Genomic DNA, 19,185 nt, shown 5'->3' on the forward strand with positions numbered 1-19,185 from the left:
TAATCAACCCCTGTCATAACAATAACAGCTATATAAGGAAAACATACTCATGACCACATGTACACTTGTGCATGTGCAAACACGAAAACACACACACACACACACTCAGGGTACACACACACACACTGACAGCCTCTACAGGAGGCTGAGATCGAGAAATGAAAATGTTGAAAACGTTTCTGCCACACAAAACGGATATAAGAGCGATCTTAAGGAGCGTGTTAGGCATTTATCATAAACAAAACACACACATACAAACAGATGCACAGGCATATAACTCCTCTCAACCCTCCACTGGGAGATTAGACTGTTGATTTTTAATTGGCTTAGCGGCATGTGTTTGTTTGATCCATGGTATTATTGCCCAGTGCGTTTTCTTCCTTGAGTGAGCTGATTAAAAAATCTCCCCCCTGTCAACACGCTGCCGGATAGATACCACTGTTTGATTAATTCACACAAACACACACACGTGTCATAATCCCTGCCCTCCCCATTGGCTGCTGCACGAGCCCTGTTTCCAAAGCAACATTGGAATGCCGGGTGTGTGGCGCCGCCCCTTTCAGGAAGGAACTGCATGTCAACAAACCCGACATGTGCGGCTCAACTCTGTGGTAAACAGAGTGAAAGGCTGTGTGCAGGCAGACTGAGGCTGACCTCCTGGCTTACATGTGATTCTGCTGCCTTTGAGGACTTTGTTGTTAGACGTATTGTTTTTGTGTGACTTTATGACTTCAAACAGGCTATAAAAATGTGTGTTGAACTGTATGTTATTATTGAATTATTGTTATTATTGTATTCTTCTTCTTCTTATCATTATTATTATTATTATTATTATTATTATTATTATTATTATTATCACTAGTAGTAGTAGTAGTATCATCATTAATATCATTATTATCAATATTATCATTATTAAATGCATGATAGGGAACCAAAAGGCGTGCGGCCAGTCAACAACAGTCCTACGTCAGTGTGGGACATCGGGGACAGGTGTCAGTGACCTGTCCCCCAGCTTCACCTCTCCCCTCTACCCCTTGTCACTTTACGGAATGTCCAATCATATTTGTGTGTTTACTTCTGCAGCCTAGATAGAATGTGGCCTTTCCTCTGCAGGCCGGCAGCTAAAGGTAACCAAAGTTCAGGAGGTTTGGCACACCATGCCCGGGCGTTTTACTAAGGTAATGACCCTCAGTGGCTGGACCATAAAGTCCTACCCTCTAAGTGGAAACAGAAGGGGGAAGAAAAACAAGGTTATCGAAGCACACAACAGCAGATAAACATATTCATAACAGTGATCAAAATACCCACACACCAAGACACCTATCCCATTGAGCAAGAACTCCCAACAGCCAATCAGATTTCTGTTACCAACAGCAACAACTCCTGTTTACGCCTGCCGGCAACTAATCCCGCCCTCTGATTGGCTGGTGCTTTGAGCCTCAGAGCACAGCCCCTCCCCCCCCCCCCCCCCCCTCCTCCTCTTCACCAGCTCTCCCTCTGCCTGTCCCTCCATCCCTACAGATTAAGTAACACCGGCAAAACAAAAAGAGCTTATTTTTGTTTTGCATCGATGACAGCGCACACCCCGCACAAACACGGGGGGCTTGTTTAGATGTGAAGGTATCTGCTTTATGGTGGCACGGAGCAATGTGGAGGGGCAGAGATAGGAGAGCGGGAGAGGAGGCGGGATAGAGCGAACCACTGTTGCCATGCACCCTCAGCGTGTTACTAGGTTAAGTATGAGATGTTGCTGTGAAGAAAAAAAACCTCAAGTGCAAGGAAGAGGGGCAATTGCATCACTCCCTTGAAAAGTCCTTGAAAAACATGGCTCTTGGTGCCCTGTGCAAAATTCTGATTGCACTTTCAAATCGTCCTCTGGGAAGAATTTCATTGAAATGCTGCACATGTGCAACAATGTTAATGTTCTCCCATGCATGAAAGAGACTCAGACGCTTCCCGGTAGTTTCGATCGTGACTCTAAGATCATTGTTTCCGTGCATGATCTGTGTTTATCAGCCGCACTGAGACCTGTTGTTCCTCTTTGCCGCTGGCAGTTTCGTTTAAGAGTGAGAACTGGCAGCCAGCTGCTGTTTGTTTTGATCCGTCAGTGAGGCTGTAGTTAGAGTAGAGGCAGCATCAGATGTTGTGAAGACCGTGGTCAGTCCAGGTCTGGTTATTATGCAATGCCTCAGTGGTTCAAGGAGCATGTTTTTTCTTTTACCTCCTAAGAAAACATTGGAATCCCACAGGCGTACAGTGAAACTAAAAACATACTGGTTAATCCAGTGCTCGACACTGTCACCGAGGTTATCGCGTGCCTTTCGTTGTCACACCCATGTATATAATGTTTGAGTGGTATTCATAATCTACCATTACACATTAAACACACATGACAGGCACACACAAAGAAAGTCAACTTGTTTGTGCATGAGCTGAAGGCTGTCATGCTGCATCATCATCCCTCTAATGACCCTGACCTGTAACGAAGTGACGACACGGCAGGAGCAAACAAGGCCTTCGTCAGGGATTCTCCTCTCCCCTTTCCTTCACTTCTCTGTCTGCTCTGTCTCACTCTCTCTCTCTCTCTGTGTTGAGCGATCAGATCTCGATTCGCACCATAGTACTCGGAACTGTCCACTTGTGATCGTGTTAATGCCAGGGGCCCCCGTCATCTCCTCACATCCTTCCTGCCCTCCCTCTTATCCATTCTCTCTCTTTCTCTCTTTTTCTCCCCCGGGTCAAGGCAGGTCTGTCCCCGGCTGCTCCGCCTCTCTCTCTCTCTCTCTCTCTCTCTCTCTCTCTCTCTCTCTCTCTCTCTCTCTCTCTCTCTCTCTCTCTCACACACAAACACTCAGCGGACAGAGTCTTCCTGGTTCTCTTCTTCTTTTCTGCGTGTATATGTGGCACATGTCCGTGTGCTCCAAATGTTGCTCTTCATTAAACAAGCCCCACGGTGCGCGTTGCTATTTCAGATACCACTTTGTTTAGCCCACACATAGTTTTACACGTCAGCGTGATGGAATTTGGAATTCACACCAGGCATGCAATGTGTCTGTCTCTTTCTTTTGTGACAGTCTTTCTATCTATCCTTGAATCAACCCGGTCGTCCAGGCTGCCCTCTCTGTCTGCGTGCCAGAGCAGAGACAGTATCATCAGATAAGAGAATAGCTTGCAACTCGCCTACATTTCATTTGTCTGTCTGTCTGACGGCAGTGTTCATCTCCCCTTCTTCTCCAGGCTGCACTTCTATGGCCATGACTTGCAGCCTGCTGCTCTATACTTGAGGATTGTGGGGCTGTGAGAGAGGGGGGGGGATTCCTGGCATGGCTTTGAGTACATGTGCTTCTGGGAGGATAAGCTCAGCTATGTCAGTAATGCGTCAACCCCGCGGAGGTTACAGGCTGCTCCCCATATTTGGCTAATCACTTAGCGTCGCCCCACCTCAGCCAGACTGGCAGCTAGAGTAAAGCAGAAAATATGAATAGAATGCAGAGGCAGACAGGGGATGAGGGAAACCGCACGAGTGAGAAATACATGCTCGCTTTCATTAAATACCATACAGTGAATAATAACAAATATGGGAGGTTTTATTTTAAGTCATTCAACGCTATATTTGGCTAGTTTTCCTTTTTCACTTTCTAAACTCGTCTTCCCTGCTTCTATTCTGTGCCAGAACAAACACAGGTGAGACTTTAAGACTCTCTGAGCGGCTTCAAATGTCCTGAAATAGCCTTTGCCTTTTACACTTAACTCATTGCAGCTTATGTGAAGGGGCTCACTGCCCCAGCCTCCTTTGATCAATGCGTTTGGCATCAGATTACTCCTTTTGGACTTGGCTCGCATTCTTGACTCGTTCAACAGGGGTAACTTGTTAACCCATCTTTCTTGTTATTCAGCATAACAACTTTGCATAATTGTTGCACTGTTCAGGTCATGTCAAATTCCCTGAAGCGGGATCAAATAAGAATTCTGGCGCTTGTACCATGTGATCTAAGTTTAGCTGTTGCGGGTTAGGTAAGGTCGCTGCTATCATGGCTCCTATCGTAAGCTTTTTTTTTTTTTAACCCAGTGACCAGAGCATTATGCCAAAAAAAAAAAAACACTAATGAGGGCACACACATAATCTTGTTTATACTAATAATACAGACATTGCACTCAGGAATCCCACATTTCATCCAGTCAAATCCACTTAGTTACTTCTGAACAAACACTCTGATGCAATCCCAGGGCAATTTTCGCAGACGTACCAATTTGAAAACAAACAAAAAAATGACGTGCTGCAAAAACACTGAATGGATTATTTTCCAAATGTAAAACTGCACAGCAGATATATTTATAAGACAACTGCCTCACTGGTTTCAACCATAGAACAAAGAGTAGTGTTTCACTTTAGCAGCAGTTAAGTGTGTGTCATGACCTAATCCGCAATGACCTGCTGTGTGTGTGTGTGTGTGTGTGTGTGTGTGTGTGTGTGTGTGTGTGTGTCACTGTACTCCCCAAAGGGACACGGTGGATAAGTGTAGGTCAGGTGTGTGTTGACAACCTGGTCACCCTCCCCTTTGCTCACACACACACACACACACACACCTGTTTTTCCTCTGATTATAGGTTCCGTAGAAACACAGCCGCGATCACTTCTTCTAAACTGCATGGATCATGTGATCTCATCCCTCTCAGTGTAATGCGGACAACCCAGGTGCCCAGGTGTGAGTGTGTGTGTGTGTACACATGCTTCAAAATGTATAGCTGCCTCAACCAAACCGCAACCACAAAACTCAAAAACCACCCTCCGACAGGTCACACACAGAGAGACTTATAGCGATTTCTCACAAACGGCAGTCTCGGTGTGTGCACATGCTGCTGAACTGGAATCACCTTGGCCACCGCAGCGGTGAAAAAATTCCCTGCGCTTTGAATCTAAGAATTTCTGAAAGTTGCACATTGTGCTGGCTCACCACGCTGCCTCTGAGGCGGGAGCTCACTGTATAGGGTTGAGCAACGGAGCAGAAGCAGCTAGGGCGCAGCTCGCTTCTCCAGTGAGTGACACATACTTAGATTAGAGACACCCAACACCAGCCATCCATCTATCTATCTTTCTCTCCTCTCCCTGCCAGAGCCAGCTGGGCCATGAGCTCATTGTACCAATCCGGCTATAGAGAGAGGGAGAGAGGGAGAGGCTTAGAGCTGGGCGGGGTGAGAGGGGATGCTGCCTGCCAGCTCATCGTGTATTCTCATCTCGCTGTGGTTACTGTAAGTGAGAAGGAGAAGGGAATGGGAAGAAGGGACCACAGATCCCCCTGAAAGTAATGGCTATGGGAAGGGCGGAGTATCACTCTACCAAAGTCGCTGCGAAGCGTTTAGGATTTACAGTTGAACCACAAGTCTGGGAATCATGTCCCAATATGGAAACACATACTGTAACATTTCACCAGGGTTAAAGTAGTCAAGCAGCAAACAGCATGTGGTAAGATAACACCACGGGGCAAATTTTCTTGCCTTGTGTAGTGAAAAATGTACATTTTCTTTCAGACGAAAGAATTGCTCAGACAAAAACAGCGGGCCATGAGTGAGTTCATGAGTTCATTTTGAGACATTTTATTTGAATCTCTCAATAATTCTGCTCTGAAATACGACTTAGAAATTGTTAAATAGTTTGAGAGATAAGCTTCGCCGCTGTAGAACTTGTTGTTTTTTTTGTATGGATTAAACAGACATGTAATGAGTTGATTTGTTTGATTTAGAGGTGCTGGAAGGTGGATTTTACCTTTGGACAGTGCCAGGCTAGCTGTTTCGCTCTGTTCTCTTATGCTAAGCTAAGCTAAGCGGCTGCAGGCTTCAGCTTCATATTGACAGACATGAGTTTCTCACCTAACTATCGACAAGAGAGTGGATAAGCCTATTTCCCAAATCGTCAAACATGTTAAAGAACACAAGTTACCACTTGCCTTTGATGGTCTTAGTAAATATTGTGTCTGTAGTGGTAGATCCATCGGGGATGAGCTAAATATTCTGTCTGGCCCATGTGAAAGAGAGGAAAACTCATTATCAGCACTTCATATAGGCAGAAAAAGGAAACAGTCTGGAAAGCACTCTGGAGTAAATTGCTGCTAGATGTTTGCCATCTTTCCGTGCCACGGTTGAAAAACACTTATGGTTCCAAGTCAGATGATCACAGATCAGTCTGGTCTCGCTCCCTCCCTTTCAGTCTGTCGTAGCTGTAGCCCAGCTCTGGCTCAGACCTCGCCCAGACAGCCGGGCTGCCTCAACAGTCTGGACTGTTGCTCCGGGGAGAGAATATGTTTGTTAACTGCGTATAAATAGCAGCAGCAGCAGAGGCGGGCAACCCTTTACAATAGCCTCTTTTTTTTTTTCTTCCTTCTCCGCTGGCCCACATAGCCTACACCTGTCGCCAAGAGGAACATAGCATGAAAAACAAGGCATGTTGTTGTTGTTGTTTAGTCTCTCATAGGGGCTGCCTGAGTTGCTGCCATGGAAATTGGTTTGCAGAAAGAAGAATTTGATGTATCACAAAGACTACAATCGCAACTGTTAAGTAAAGTGGGTCAATAATTACGTCAACAACACACATAGTCCTTCATTTTAACAACCATACACCTATAAACGCTTCTTTGTTTACCTGGAGCACAAAAACCCCTACCGTTTATATGCTTGAGGGGTAGAGGCATTAAATATTGCTTTTTTCAGCAAAACAGGTCAAGATTAGACATGATTGCCACTGCTATTGTTGCCTTTTTGTTCATGGCAGAAAACAGAAAAGACTGCCTGAGGGACACCGTCCTGCATAGACAAAAGAATCCCGGAAGGTTATGGGTGCTTTTTGGAAACGTGGTAAAGACTTTCTCTTTTCAGTTCAGGACATTATAAACGTGTCCCAATCCACCCTGTCAGCCCGCCGGAACCTCTGGGGAATTTTCACAACATATTGTGATTCAACTTTCACTCAGACGCAGGCTTCATGTTCGATCAGAGCAGAGCCTAGAGTGCAGCAACCACAAACAGTCACCCTAACAAGCCACACTGGTCCTCATATCAGTGTCTCACAAGAGCGTTATTCCCAATCTACTGACAGTTTTGACAGCACATGAAAGAAAATGACTAGTTTTGTTTCATGACAATTTACTCCAGTCTCCCATAAGCCCACCACTGCACATTAATGCACGTGGAAAGTCCCTCCATTGCTTCTCTAAAACTAGGTTTTTTTATGTTTAATTTTGTGAGTACAGCTTCCTCTGTTCTTAGAACGCTGAGCAATTACCTGAGTTCAGTCTTAGCAGAGAAGTACTGCCTCCTTTGCTGATCTGTGCTGTGCGTGTGTGTGTGCATGTGTGTATGTGTGTGCTTTTGTGCATCCAGGTGTCTGTTCACGCATGTGTATGCACCTGCGTGTCCGTGCATGCACACATGCAGCTTTGACCAGCAGTTGGCGAAAGACTTCTTGCCAAGAAGAAATAGATTGAGTTCCTCTGAAGTCTGCTCATCTCTTTGATGTGGGCCGCCCTTTTACCGTCAGCCTCAGCTCAGAGCCGACCGCAGCGCTTCCCCTTGCCTTCCACCAATGATCTCGCTGACCCTCATCCTGCTGCAGCTCAGCTCCAAACACAGTGCTGCTTTACGTATGTGTGGTTGCATGTGGGCTGTGTGTGCACACATGTCTACAGGAAGACAAAAAGCACTACCCCCTCCCTCCCCCCATATGTTTGTTTGCATGAATGTTGGAAGCTGTTGCAGGATTTATTAAATTAAACTGAACGTCATGCAAGACAAACCAAGTGTGTGTGCAATATTGTAGATTTCCTAAAAGCCCACCTCTGATCTGCCAAGTTAAGTTTCAGTGCTCTACAGCAGAGGAAAAGGTTGGGTTGTTGGCACCGTGCTGTCTCCCATTTCCAATTGGCTGCACAAAACTACAACTAAGCACACTACCAACTGACACACAGACCTCTCCAGACTCAGCTGCCGGTGCGCAGGAAACAAAAGAAATCCCCCCCCCCCCCCAGCCTCGGTTCTGGCTGCAGCGATTGTGCAAGCTGTTGTATAAGGCAGCTGGTGGTATGAGAGGTATAAGGTCAGTGCCTGGAAAGAACACATGTCACAAGCATCGTTATGTTGTAACTACTTTGCTCCATCTCTCCGTTTAATCCCTCTCTCTCTCTCTCTCACAGCCACCCAACTCTCTGTCAGCCACCCCCATTTGACTCTCTACTTCTTCTCTTTAAGTGTGTAACTGATGTCGTGCAACACTTCCTGGTACTTTTATATCTCTGCAATCTGCCATTTTTACTTCCCACACTGCTGCATTAAAGGCCGCCGGTTTTAGAGTATGCCAACAGTCTGCAAAGTTTCATACAAAGGAGAAATAACATTTCTGACAAGCGAGGATGAGTTTGATTGTTTATTCACAAAACATTTCAAAAATGAATACAATTCAAACAATGTTGCATATTTGAAAGTCAAAATATTAGTCCGTGAGTAAGTGTCACAGGCTCAGACGCAGTGCAGATCAGGATTTGCAAGCAAAGTCTGTGCTTTATTCCAAGAAGTCCCTGATCGCTGCGCTGGTAAAGAAAAGTAAAGTCCATTTAGACATTTTCAGAACGCCCTCTTCCGGACCAGCATCCTCCTCGTTCCCCTCTAATGAGATCCAGTCCAGCCTCGGCACTTTCGTAAGTCCATTTTTTGCAAAAGTCTCTGGAACCTTGCTCCGCTCAGCTCCCCATCGCCTTGTATCTCAGGCGCCACTTATCATCTATTCATGCACTATATGCAGTACATTCCAAATCCTTCTCAGTGTCCGTCAGGCTTTTCAGTCCACTCCCGCGTTCGCCCCAACCCGGTCCACACTTGACCTCTCAACTTGAAACGATTCCTCGGGGCGACCCAGAACCAACGTGCCGACCCAGAATGCACTGGAAGGCTGTGCACTTGCAAGGGGGGTGAAGGGGGTGGGGGTTACAGCCACATCCTCTTAATCCAGACATGTGAGGCAGAAAGGCTTGACGACCCCCCCCACATCCCCAACTGAAGCTCAGCTCCTTGACTTTCTTTTCATCATCTTCATCATCACCATCATCATGTGAAGCATTATAGGTGGAGTGTCACTTCAGCGCTCCTCCAGCGTGATGGTGGGCACCCAGTCGTACACACTGCGGCTCTCCTCACAGAACAGACTCAGCTTGTCCAGAGCGGGGTCTTTCCACGGGTTTGCACTGGGGCTCTGAAATCAATAAAAAAAACGAGACATTTAGAGTCAGGACACAAGAGGCAGACATGAGCTATGCAGACATGCAGTGACTTGGCAGCGTGTGCAGAATATTCAGACAGAGGCGGGGAGTGATGCGTGCATGATTCACCGGCTGCCTAGAGAGTGGGTGCTTCCGGGGAACGTACCGTGACAAGAATGCAATGCGCGTCCTTGGGCTCGCCGGTCTCGCCTGCGCTCACGAGGTCGGCCAGGCGCTCGATGTCATTGACGCGCACTACGTTGATGTCGTTGTCGAAGCAGAACGCCTGGATGAGGGTGAAGTGGATCTGGAGGGCGATGTCGCACTCGTACTCCTCATCGGTGGCGAGGACGCAGAATGCCACGCTGTCTGGGTCACTGTGGGGAAAGACACGAGCGGGGGTCAGAACACATTCTTTTCACGCATATGCTTCGAATAAAAAAATATTAAAAATAAAAGACAATTGCAGTTAAACATGTCGTGGATTGCAATACTTACACATTCATGACTTTCGCAGATTCGTAAACTCCAACTGTCAGGTACTCCTGCTTCTTAGCAGCCACCAGCAGCTCCTCCAGGGCTGCGCCTGCACTTTGCACCCTTGACAGAGACAAATACGCATCATTAGGACACTGATCACGGTTTTGGTAAACAGGGTACAAACTACAAAGCATCAACCCGGCAGCTTGAACACTGCGTCCTTGTGTAAAATATTTACCTGTCTACGTTTTCCATTGCGTTCTCTTGTCCGCGGATCTCTTCCAGAGTCATAGTTATAATCCAAGCGCGATCGGGATCGTTGCAGTGAACTGAAGCGGTTGCGTGTCTCTCCGTGTATAGTCTCTTGCGTTTATTCTGAGCTCGGAACGGGCGGTGGGTGGATTTATAGCAGATCGGCGTAGTTTCTCGGCAAGGGGCGGTCTTTCCAGCTCATGCGTCCTACCATTGGCTCGGAGCAGCCAGGGAGGGGGTGAGGAAAGCAAAAATCCCCGGGCAGTTACAGTGAGCTTGTTGACAATCCCACGTGGGGCAACATTACAACCTTTCAAGACATTTCCCCCCCTTCTCTCTCTCTCCACCACCCACCACCGATTCCTGCTTGCCTTGTCAACATCCAACATCACCACGATGAACAAAAAACTTAAAGTCCTGTTGACTGCAGATAGCAGCCTTGTGGTCACGTGCATCTCTGAATATCACGCAGTAGGCTCAATTATATTCTGTCACGTTTGTGACCTATGTATAGTGAGTAAATGGGCTAAATCACACCTTTGGAGGATAAATGTGTTTCAGCATCCCAATTTATTTTCTTATAATAATCTCATTGTTTGCATTGTGATGGTCACAGGTGGAGGTCACCGTTTATTCGCCCTGTTATTGATGACGTCATCGCGGAATACCAGGAAGCCTGTTTGTTGGTTGTATAATTGTTCAGCACCATGTGATGTTTTCCCATGACAGTTATAGCGGACCAACAACAGGTACAAACTGCTATTGAAGAGATAAGAAGTCAGAACAAAAGGAACGTTTTTTTTGGGAGGGAACAGTGGAATCGGTGGTGAAATGAATCTCTCCCATGATAAACTCTGGAACAATCTTGTGAGGATTGGACTTCCCCAGCGCGGGGGAATCCCTGCGTTCTAGCCCATCTGAACTTTCCCCGGTGTCTGTAGCCTTGCATCGCCCTCAATAAACAGCTTGTTGACGGTGCACCTGCACCCTATGAACCGGTTACTTAACATGCTGCCGTGTTTGCAGTCTGCTCGGAGAACCGACGAGTGAGACCCGCAAGCGTGGCCCAAACCCCCAAAATAGGGCGAAATGTCTTGATTGATGCGTGTTTGGCAGACTGACCAGAAAAACAGCTTGTTTGCCGGCACACGCCACTTTTTTTTGTTCGCCCGTTGAAAGAAAAGCTTTGATTGCCAGTCTGACTAGCTACTTGACGCGTGTCGCTTCTCCCCAAAGAGAGAGAGAGAAAGAAAAGGGCGACCTTTGTGTCACAACAATACGCATGTCCTCCACCTGCCTCCGGCTGCGGGGGGTTTGTGAGTATAGGGCCTATGTGTGCACTTTATGACCCCCTTGCTCCATTCAGTGCCCTGCGGCAGATGCCCGACAGATGCGCGTTTGGCCCCCCTCCCGAAAAGTGCCACGCGCCACGGCCAGTAAGTAGTCTCTTTACAGGCCAGTTGATTTTATCAGTGCGTGACTGCATGTTTACATTCAACATCATTCGCTTTATACACAGATGCGGAAAGGTTGTGCACGTTTGCACACCCGCAGGCTGTCTTAACATGAAGATGATGTCTCCTATCAACGCTTATCCAGAGTAAATGTGAGGAATTCTGCACCAGGGGAAATCTATAGGTGGGCCACGACAAAGTGGGTCTGATTACGGGAATGTTTCTCTATGTTAAAGGTTGTTTTCTTTAAAAGTCTCGTGTTAAACGATGAGTCAAATAATAAACCACTCTGACATTTACTCACGCAAATTAAGATGCCATACATGATAGCTGGATCCACACCGTCATGGAGCGGCTGAGAGCGCGCGGTGTCAAGACATGTGCACGGACGGACGGACGGCGCCACCTGCTGGTCATTGAGCCAGTGACCTTTCCCTCACTTACACTGCTATAGTCTCAACATGTTGAATGATCCCCCATTGACTCATGATTCCAACCTCACATATTGCTGAGTCATCAACCAGTCCCCTGCATGTTGTTGTTCCCTGACAGCTGATGTTGCTCCGGTTGTTCTCCCAGACATGTTGCATGTTGAACGGGGGTGAAAATAGAATGATCGTGCGAGTGAAAAACAGTCTTTGAATGAGCAGTCTGAATTTACAGAGCTGTATGCCCACTCTCCCTCTTTTTATCCATACATGTAAATGAACACTAATCCAATGCACTCATGTGATTCTGTAGCCAGATAAACAACGTCACATAAATACTGTTGGAATTTCTATGGCTTTTGCACTTGTGAATGCAGTAAGCAGTTTGGCTAAGATGATAAGGGGAAATCTCTGGCTGGCTGCAAATCCCAATGGAGGATAAATAAGTAACGGTCTCACGACATGACCCTGAGCAAAGCAACACACAACTAAACACTGTAATGGTCCAAAGCTGTGGCGAACAGTTCCAGACTGTGGTTGTGCTGGCAGCTCCTGAGCACTCATTTGTCTGTGAGAATGTCACTAAATGTCACTGTGTTGCTGCTAAAGAAGACCGTCTTGGAAAAAGAAAGATTGTGGAAGCTGTGACGAGCATTTACATTTTTTTTTATAGGTGTATGAGGTAAATTTGCAAGTAAATCTTAAATAAAACATCCAAATGTGTCCTGTTTAACGTTTCATCTCAAAGCGAGTCTCGTATGGTCAACAGCCTCCTCAGGTTGTACAGTTCGTGGTGTTCTGCTGTTCCTTCGCCCAATAACACAGATCAAGAAAACTTTGTTCAGATATATATAAAATGTTTATTATAGATGTCCAGACATGTCTTTTACATAAAGAGTTGCAATGTACAGAAGAGCCACAATCATTTAAGCATATTCACACGTCATTCCTGGACTTTGTCAGATGACAGTGCATTTGTTCAACATTTAAAATCTCACTGACTCTCGATTATAACAAAAAGTAGTTCCAATACCATTTAGATTCCACGTATACCACCGACGGTAACATAAGAAGTAATAGTGACAAAAATGCCTTGCTGACAAAACAGGTCATTGCTTATTTCAGTACATTTTACTGCAACACGGTTTATATATTACACACAGATGTATTTCAAACCCATTGTTCGGTGCACACAGGTGCGAAGGTATTCCAGACATGTTAAGAAAGATAAGAACTGTCCCATGAAGTTGGAAAAGAGGAGCTGGCAGGGGTGGACTTCGGTTGGCGGACAATGACAAACTCAACGGTTCAGTGTCTTGTTCCATATTTTGCATTATGACATATTTCTTGCTTTACTGTACAACATAAAAACAAAGCATTCCAAAAATTTTTAAAAAGAAGCGTGGATACCCTTGTTACAAGGGAAATACTAATACTTTACAAGTCTTCTAAATGGCCAAATGTCCTGCAATGGCTTAAGCATTACGGTGGTCAGACAACCACTTTAATCAAGCGTTACGAGCATCGAGCAGCCTATGTTTCTACTATGCGATGGAGCTGTCTGGCTAGTCTGCAGTGCTTATTTTCACAATAATTTACTATGGGAGAGTCCTTCATGAGCGTACGTTAATATTTAGATCTGCTAAAGACAGACACGAGTCGAACATAGCCCCAAACCCCTAGAATTTGGCAATAAATAGTGCCATCAAGTAAAACGTCTCTTCTGTCATCAGCACCGCATTGTGCATTGAAAATGGGAGCCCTCAGTGCTACCTAGGTTGCATGTGGCCTCCAGCGGGACAGGCGTGTAGTTTACCACAGCGATGTCCTATTCTTTAGGTAGTTTACACTGCTGAAATATGGAAATCTCTCTCCAGTTATTTCAGCCTACTGGAGCACGGACAAAGTGCAAATAAAGTAACAGTAGTACATCGGAAGGTTGTTAGAGGGGAAAAGCAGGGACAGAAAGACTAATCCTAGATCATGATAATTACCGGTATGTTCCCTTCATCCTTTTGTAAGTTTAAGCTTCACCTCTGGTACCTAAAACATTAGGAAGATAGCTCCCTCTGCTGGTTGCATTGATCAACATCTCCCCCCCACTACATCTCATCTGAGCGGTGCTGCTGTAGAATGACAGACGGGGGGTTCCGGTCTATCCAGTTATCCTTGGATCCCGCGACCTCGTACGCCACGGCGCCGTCGACGGATCCTTCCTGCAAGGGCCCCGCTCCGCCGGCCGGCCCCGGCTTCATCTCCGCGGCCTGAGCGGGGCCGGGGAAGTCCGCCGAGGAGTTGCTGCTGACTCCTGTTTCGGAGTCGGGCTGCTCCACCATCTGGAAGCCGGGCGTGTGATTCTTCTGGCCGCCGGCGAAGATTGCTTTGACGTTCTCCACCTCGGCTTGGGGCACTAAGAGAACCTCCTCGTCCTCAGGCTCAAGGTCCCCGAGGTAAGATATGGCATCTGTGCTTTCTGGTGGTATCGAGCGCAAGGTCCGGGAGATGACTGCAACGATGAACGAGAAATGAGTTACCAAAGCTGCGCCGAGGAGGGTATTCAAGAAATCTCAGTCACACAGTAGATCAAATCAATGACACGCCGTCTTGATGAAGCATCGTACAAATTCTGGGTATCGAAAAGTACAGATATGACAAAAGAGAGACTTTTAATTCTTATTTTGAGGTAACTTACTGGAAGAGGGTGTGTAGAGTTCCTTCTGTTCTCTGTTTCCGCCGAACGGGTTGACTGACGGGAAGATGATGAGACAGAAAGAGAGCAGGAACACCTGGAGGGCAACCCCAAGGAGAGAGTGAGAGGAAAACTAAAGAGAACAATACTGCGGCATGACAAAGAACTTCATACGGGAGCAATAATCAGGAGAGGAAAGAGGAGCCGTCACATTTACCATAACACAGGTGCTGGTTGTGCTGGCCTTCAAAGTCGACATCTTCACAATTGCCTGTAGCTTCTTCAGCTGCTCGATCAAGGAGCTGTGATGTGCAAGAGGACAAATTCACCGTACCGGCCGTCAGCAGATTCAAAAACACTTTCCAGATACGCGTTATTACTTATTAATGCAGAAGAGATATCGCTTACATGTTCTGTTTGTGGAGCATTTGGACTTTCTTCTGTAGTTCCAGGTTGTGTGCAGTACAGATGGCGACCCTGTGGTAGACATTGATTCAGTAATTAGGATATTTATCCAAAAGTGCATAGACTTTTTGAACAACCATAAAAAAGAAGCGCATACAGTTGATCACTGCCAGCATAACTAGTCACGGGCAACTAGGCAGGAAAAAGTGCTGCTTAGTTCTTCTTTACGTTCTCCCTGCAGTGTGAGTTCTCGAGCGTGATTTAAATAAATGTGTTAAAAGAAATAAGTCTGTTGACTGTACGGCTGCAAAGATTAGTAGATTCATCAATTAGTTGATCTGTAGAAAATCAATCGGCAACTATTTTGATATTCACATTATTTTCTTAGCAGAAATCCAGAGCACGACCTAGTTCCAAAAATGTCTGCATCAATGGTCAACAGAATCCATTCACTTCTCATTGATAGTCCCTTTTGGCCTCTTCATCTCACCTGTTCTCCAGTCCGTCCACATACACCTTCTTCTTCTTGCGGCTCTCCTGAGCAGACTGCTTGTTGCGGATCTTCCTCCTGACCCTCTTCAAGGTCCTCTCCTCAGCCTGTTACACAGATAGAGGGCTTTCACCACGGCGTTGACATGACAACGTAGATATAAAAAACAGCTTTGAGCAGCTTTGTCGCAAATATGGCCAAAAAACGATACACAGTTCAGGATTATTGTACAATAATTGCTACGATAATGAACAACAATTATTATTTTGTATCAGCACTTATGTTGTCTGACTATGCTCATTATTGTACAAACATTTACAACACATGACAGACATTCTCATCCGGAAGAGTTTACAATGCCGCCAATCAGCTCAAATAAGTAAACGTTTTCAGCATTAACTACCTTCGTGAGCGGCATGTGTGTCGGAATAGTTGCTCCCTCTTTCCCCAAAAGCCGCTTCTCCTCCTCAGTGAGCACAATCTCTTTAAACTGGAACTAAAGAGGGGAAAAGACTTTAATCTCCTGTACAAGATGGTACTACAGATGCAACATGCAAAGAATCAGCAGATCATGTCACAAACATAAATGAGGCATTTAAACTGAAACTTTCCCGTCTTCTTCAGGCAATCTCTTTGATTCGACCAAAAAAGCAAACAACAGAGAACTGAGGATAAGGAGGGAGAACTGACCTGGTCTGCTGCGTTGGCTGGAGTTGAATCCTGTGTCGAGTCGTCCTCTATGGACAAAGTGCAGGGCAGCTCGTCTGTGAAGTCCTCCTCCACTGCCTCACACACCAAGTCGTCTGACAGGAGAGAAATACCTTTGAAATGACCGTAATCTGCCCATCTGTTGATAATAGATGCAGCATCGCTCTCACCGAATGTGCACTCAATGCATGCGTTTTGTAGGTATTCATCAAGGGGTTGGATAGGTTACAAAATACGAATATACCGTAGCCTATAGAATTCATAAATGACGTCAGAATCAGGGGGTTCTTGGACTTAACGTACCCAGATCAATGAAGACATCCGTATCTGGCTTCTCCGCCCTCACACTCTGCAGGACGTCCATGTCCCCGCCTCTGCCCTGCAGCAGAGAGTAGCTGTGATCCGCCTGGACTGTCAAAACCTCCAGGCTCTCCGTCTGCATCTCTCCGGGGCCCAGGGCCGGGTCAGAGTGCACCGGGCTGGGCTGGGAGTAGCGGGGACTGGGCACAACGTCACTATCGCTGCCCTGGGGACTCGGGCACCCCAGGTGGTTGTTGTTTCCAACCCCGGTGCTGCTGTCATCAGAAATGCCGCTGTCACTGCCCAAGGGAGAGTGAGAGGGACCGATGGCCTCCATGTTGTACTCTCCCTCTAACAAGCTGGACAGAAAGTCTTCAGTGTCCATTCCTGTCAGCATCTGGGAGAAAACTAAATGTTAGCTTTAAGGCCAAGACTACAGTCTAGACTAGAGTCATCCAAAGATAAAGAGGGACAATGTGGGTTAATATTGTCTTGGTAAGCAATCTAACCAACTTCATCCAAAGTGCGTATTTCTATTCAGTGAATGAACTCTCACATCTTGCTCCGACAGCCAGGACTCAATGAGTCCACTCTCATCAGCAAAGAGAGGCTCGGTGGATCCATCCAGTCCGTCGTGGAACAGCAGCCCCAACAGGTCCGCTCCATCCATGTCTGGAAGGTCCTCAGTGACTGACATCTGGAGCAACACAGCAGCATGCAGACCACAGCAATGGCATTAACAACTATGTACACATAATATCGGTATGATAATACAACATATGATGCCAGACTAAATGCTGTCTGGGAATGGGTTTTGTCGTTTTTTTTTTGTTCTCATAGGCTGCATAACAGTTATGTAGTGCTGAAAACTATTTGTTAATATTGATTAATCAGTTGGTTGATTAAAAAATAAAAAAATAAAAAAATAATGGGTTGTTGATGCTATTTTTGAAAAATATTTGCCCCACAAGCTGATCTCCATGTGGACACTGTTTTGACTGTGCGCGGTTCAGTAGCCACAATATTCAATTGTGCAGTCTTAAGTATGACACATTATGCTTCCAAGTCAGTGAGTTAATAACACGTATCCTTAAGTGCTGTGTTAACGGCTTCATATTGCATCATTGCCACGTTCCAATCATGACCTCATCATTTGTTGAGCCCCGCCCCCCACATGCCTTTGTCACAAGATCTGAATTCAATGTCAAAACAAATAAGATGAAGAGCCTTTAGTTCATTCCAGAAAATGAATATTTCTATGCTGCATTGATATAAAAAAAATGTGAACGCAGTCCCGGATGCAGGGTGTCTTTGTTGTCTTACAAAATAAGAGCATTGTCTTGTAGCATAGCCATTGAACACAAAATAAATGACCTCGTTAATGCACTAGCAGTGAACACATACGAGCAATATGATTCATGAGCATTTGATTTTAACGAGCAGGAAAAAAGACTATATTATATACTCCAATAGCAGAAAGAAGGACATGTCTTAGGCTAACGTCGACGAGCAAGCTAGTGTTAGCTTAATAATCCTTAGAGGATCTTTATGAGCAAGAGGGCGTGGTCCCTCGTAACATTAAACACACTGAACACACATTTAACACAGTTCATGTCGACATTACTACTCGTACCGTTCGATGAGAGGCCAGAAAATATCATTCGAGTGAGAGCGTCCGGGTGTATTTAGGTTTCTCCAGTCAGCGTTTCTTCGGTGCTGATAATAGTAGTCTACTGTCACAGCGCTTCCTACAGAAACTACCTTCCAACAAGGCAGAAATTGCGTCATCGCGTAAAGGCGGATATGAGTACGTGAGCTACTTGGGGGATTCTGGGAAGTGTAGTGTACAGCACCCTACCACGTATTGTACTCTTGATTGTCTCGCTTTCTGCATACGCATGAGCGGCAGCCATAGACTGTGGTGGCAGCAGTTAAATACAGCTAATAGACTAATACACTTATATAAGATGAAGATGATCCTGTAGTGTTATTATTTTCTGATGCCGTTTTGTAGAATACAGCAGAAATGGTATAAAATAATGACCTGCTTGCGATGCCAGTGAAAAAATCTGGTGTATTAAACCTTAAAATGATATTGTAAATAAATACATTTGTTTGTATCTATATATGTCTTTGAGTACCCTTTAAAGCACTATACAAATAAAATGTATTATATATATATATATATATATATATATATATATATATATATATAAACAATACAAAATTAATGAACCACTGAAGTGTCTGGGCTGCTGTTATGTAGCTTGCCGCACACTAGAGTCTGCATTGTGTGATAATATTAATAATAATAATAGAAAAAAGAAAGATCCTGGAATAATTGCTCACAAATTACCGGTGAATGCACATCTAGTGTTGAAATGATTACAACACAAAAGCATCATAAATATTTCACAAAAAAGGATGAATGCATTTACATTTTTCAATTTAATTTCATCAATACATGAGCATGAACATGGCATCAGATAGTTAAAGATAATAATAATTACTGAAACTCATTCCGAAAATGTCTGAGTTTGTATTAAAAAGATGTATTTTGCCACATGATCAATAATAAAACGTTGGTGGTTGGTATGTTGGTATTTGTAGTTTAATGACATGAATCTGTTTTGTTTAGGCCACAGGAAAAATAGAGCGAAGTCATTCAGGTAAATCAGTGTAACAGCAGGAACGTCTCATAGAGATACATCACATAATGTAAGATGTGAAATCTCTA

General features: G+C 45.3%; 2 protein-coding genes across 2 annotated transcripts; both read right to left on the reverse strand.

Annotated features, from left to right (window-relative positions):
- Positions 1-8,400: 8,400 nt before the first annotated feature.
- Positions 8,401-10,289, reverse strand: gadd45ga (growth arrest and DNA-damage-inducible, gamma a). Its single transcript, XM_076099141.1, has 4 exons — positions 9,961-10,289; positions 9,741-9,842; positions 9,409-9,619; positions 8,401-9,235 (listed from the first exon to the last, which is right to left on the reverse strand). The coding sequence occupies exons 1-4, from the start codon at positions 10,011-10,013 to the stop codon at positions 9,122-9,124; spliced, it is 480 nt and encodes a 159-aa protein (XP_075955256.1). The 5' UTR covers positions 10,014-10,289; the 3' UTR covers positions 8,401-9,121.
- Positions 10,290-12,692: 2,403 nt separating this feature from the next.
- Positions 12,693-18,226, reverse strand: creb3l3l (cAMP responsive element binding protein 3-like 3 like). The gene is made up of 10 exons (XM_076099139.1): positions 18,082-18,226; positions 17,005-17,145; positions 16,452-16,845; positions 16,131-16,243; positions 15,844-15,936; positions 15,441-15,547; positions 14,954-15,022; positions 14,763-14,847; positions 14,549-14,642; positions 12,693-14,362 (listed from the first exon to the last, which is right to left on the reverse strand). The coding sequence occupies exons 2-10, from the start codon at positions 17,143-17,145 to the stop codon at positions 13,959-13,961; spliced, it is 1,500 nt and encodes a 499-aa protein (XP_075955254.1). The 5' UTR covers positions 18,082-18,226; the 3' UTR covers positions 12,693-13,958.
- Between the last annotated feature and the right edge of the window lie 959 nt (positions 18,227-19,185).

Source organism: Anarhichas minor, unplaced genomic scaffold, assembly GCF_050575085.1.
Source record: "Anarhichas minor isolate MPS153535 unplaced genomic scaffold, ASM5057508v1 ptg000025l, whole genome shotgun sequence".
NCBI classification, from domain to species: domain Eukaryota; kingdom Metazoa; phylum Chordata; class Actinopteri; order Perciformes; family Anarhichadidae; genus Anarhichas; species Anarhichas minor.

What these genes read in the sequence shown, in the direction of transcription:
- gadd45ga (XM_076099141.1), bottom strand. Translation starts at nt 10,013, where the DNA reads ATGACTCTGGAAGAGATCCGCGGACAAGAGAACGCAATGGAAAACGTA. An exon ending in GCAATGGAAAACGTAGACAG is followed by an intron (nt 9,843 to 9,960) that starts GTAAATATTTTA and finishes GTCTCTGTCAAG; the next exon opens with GGTGCAAAGTGCAGGCGCAG. An exon ending in CGCATTGCATTCTTGTCACG is followed by an intron (nt 9,236 to 9,408) that starts GTACGTTCCCCG and finishes TATTGATTTCAG; the next exon opens with AGCCCCAGTGCAAACCCGTG.
- creb3l3l (XM_076099139.1), bottom strand. Translation starts at nt 17,145, where the DNA reads ATGTCAGTCACTGAGGACCTTCCAGACATGGATGGAGCGGACCTGTTG. An exon ending in CACACATGCCGCTCACGAAG is followed by an intron (nt 15,548 to 15,843) that starts GTAGTTAATGCT and finishes TCTGTGTAACAG; the next exon opens with GCTGAGGAGAGGACCTTGAA. An exon ending in GTGGACGGACTGGAGAACAG is followed by an intron (nt 15,023 to 15,440) that starts GTGAGATGAAGA and finishes TGTCTACCACAG; the next exon opens with GGTCGCCATCTGTACTGCAC.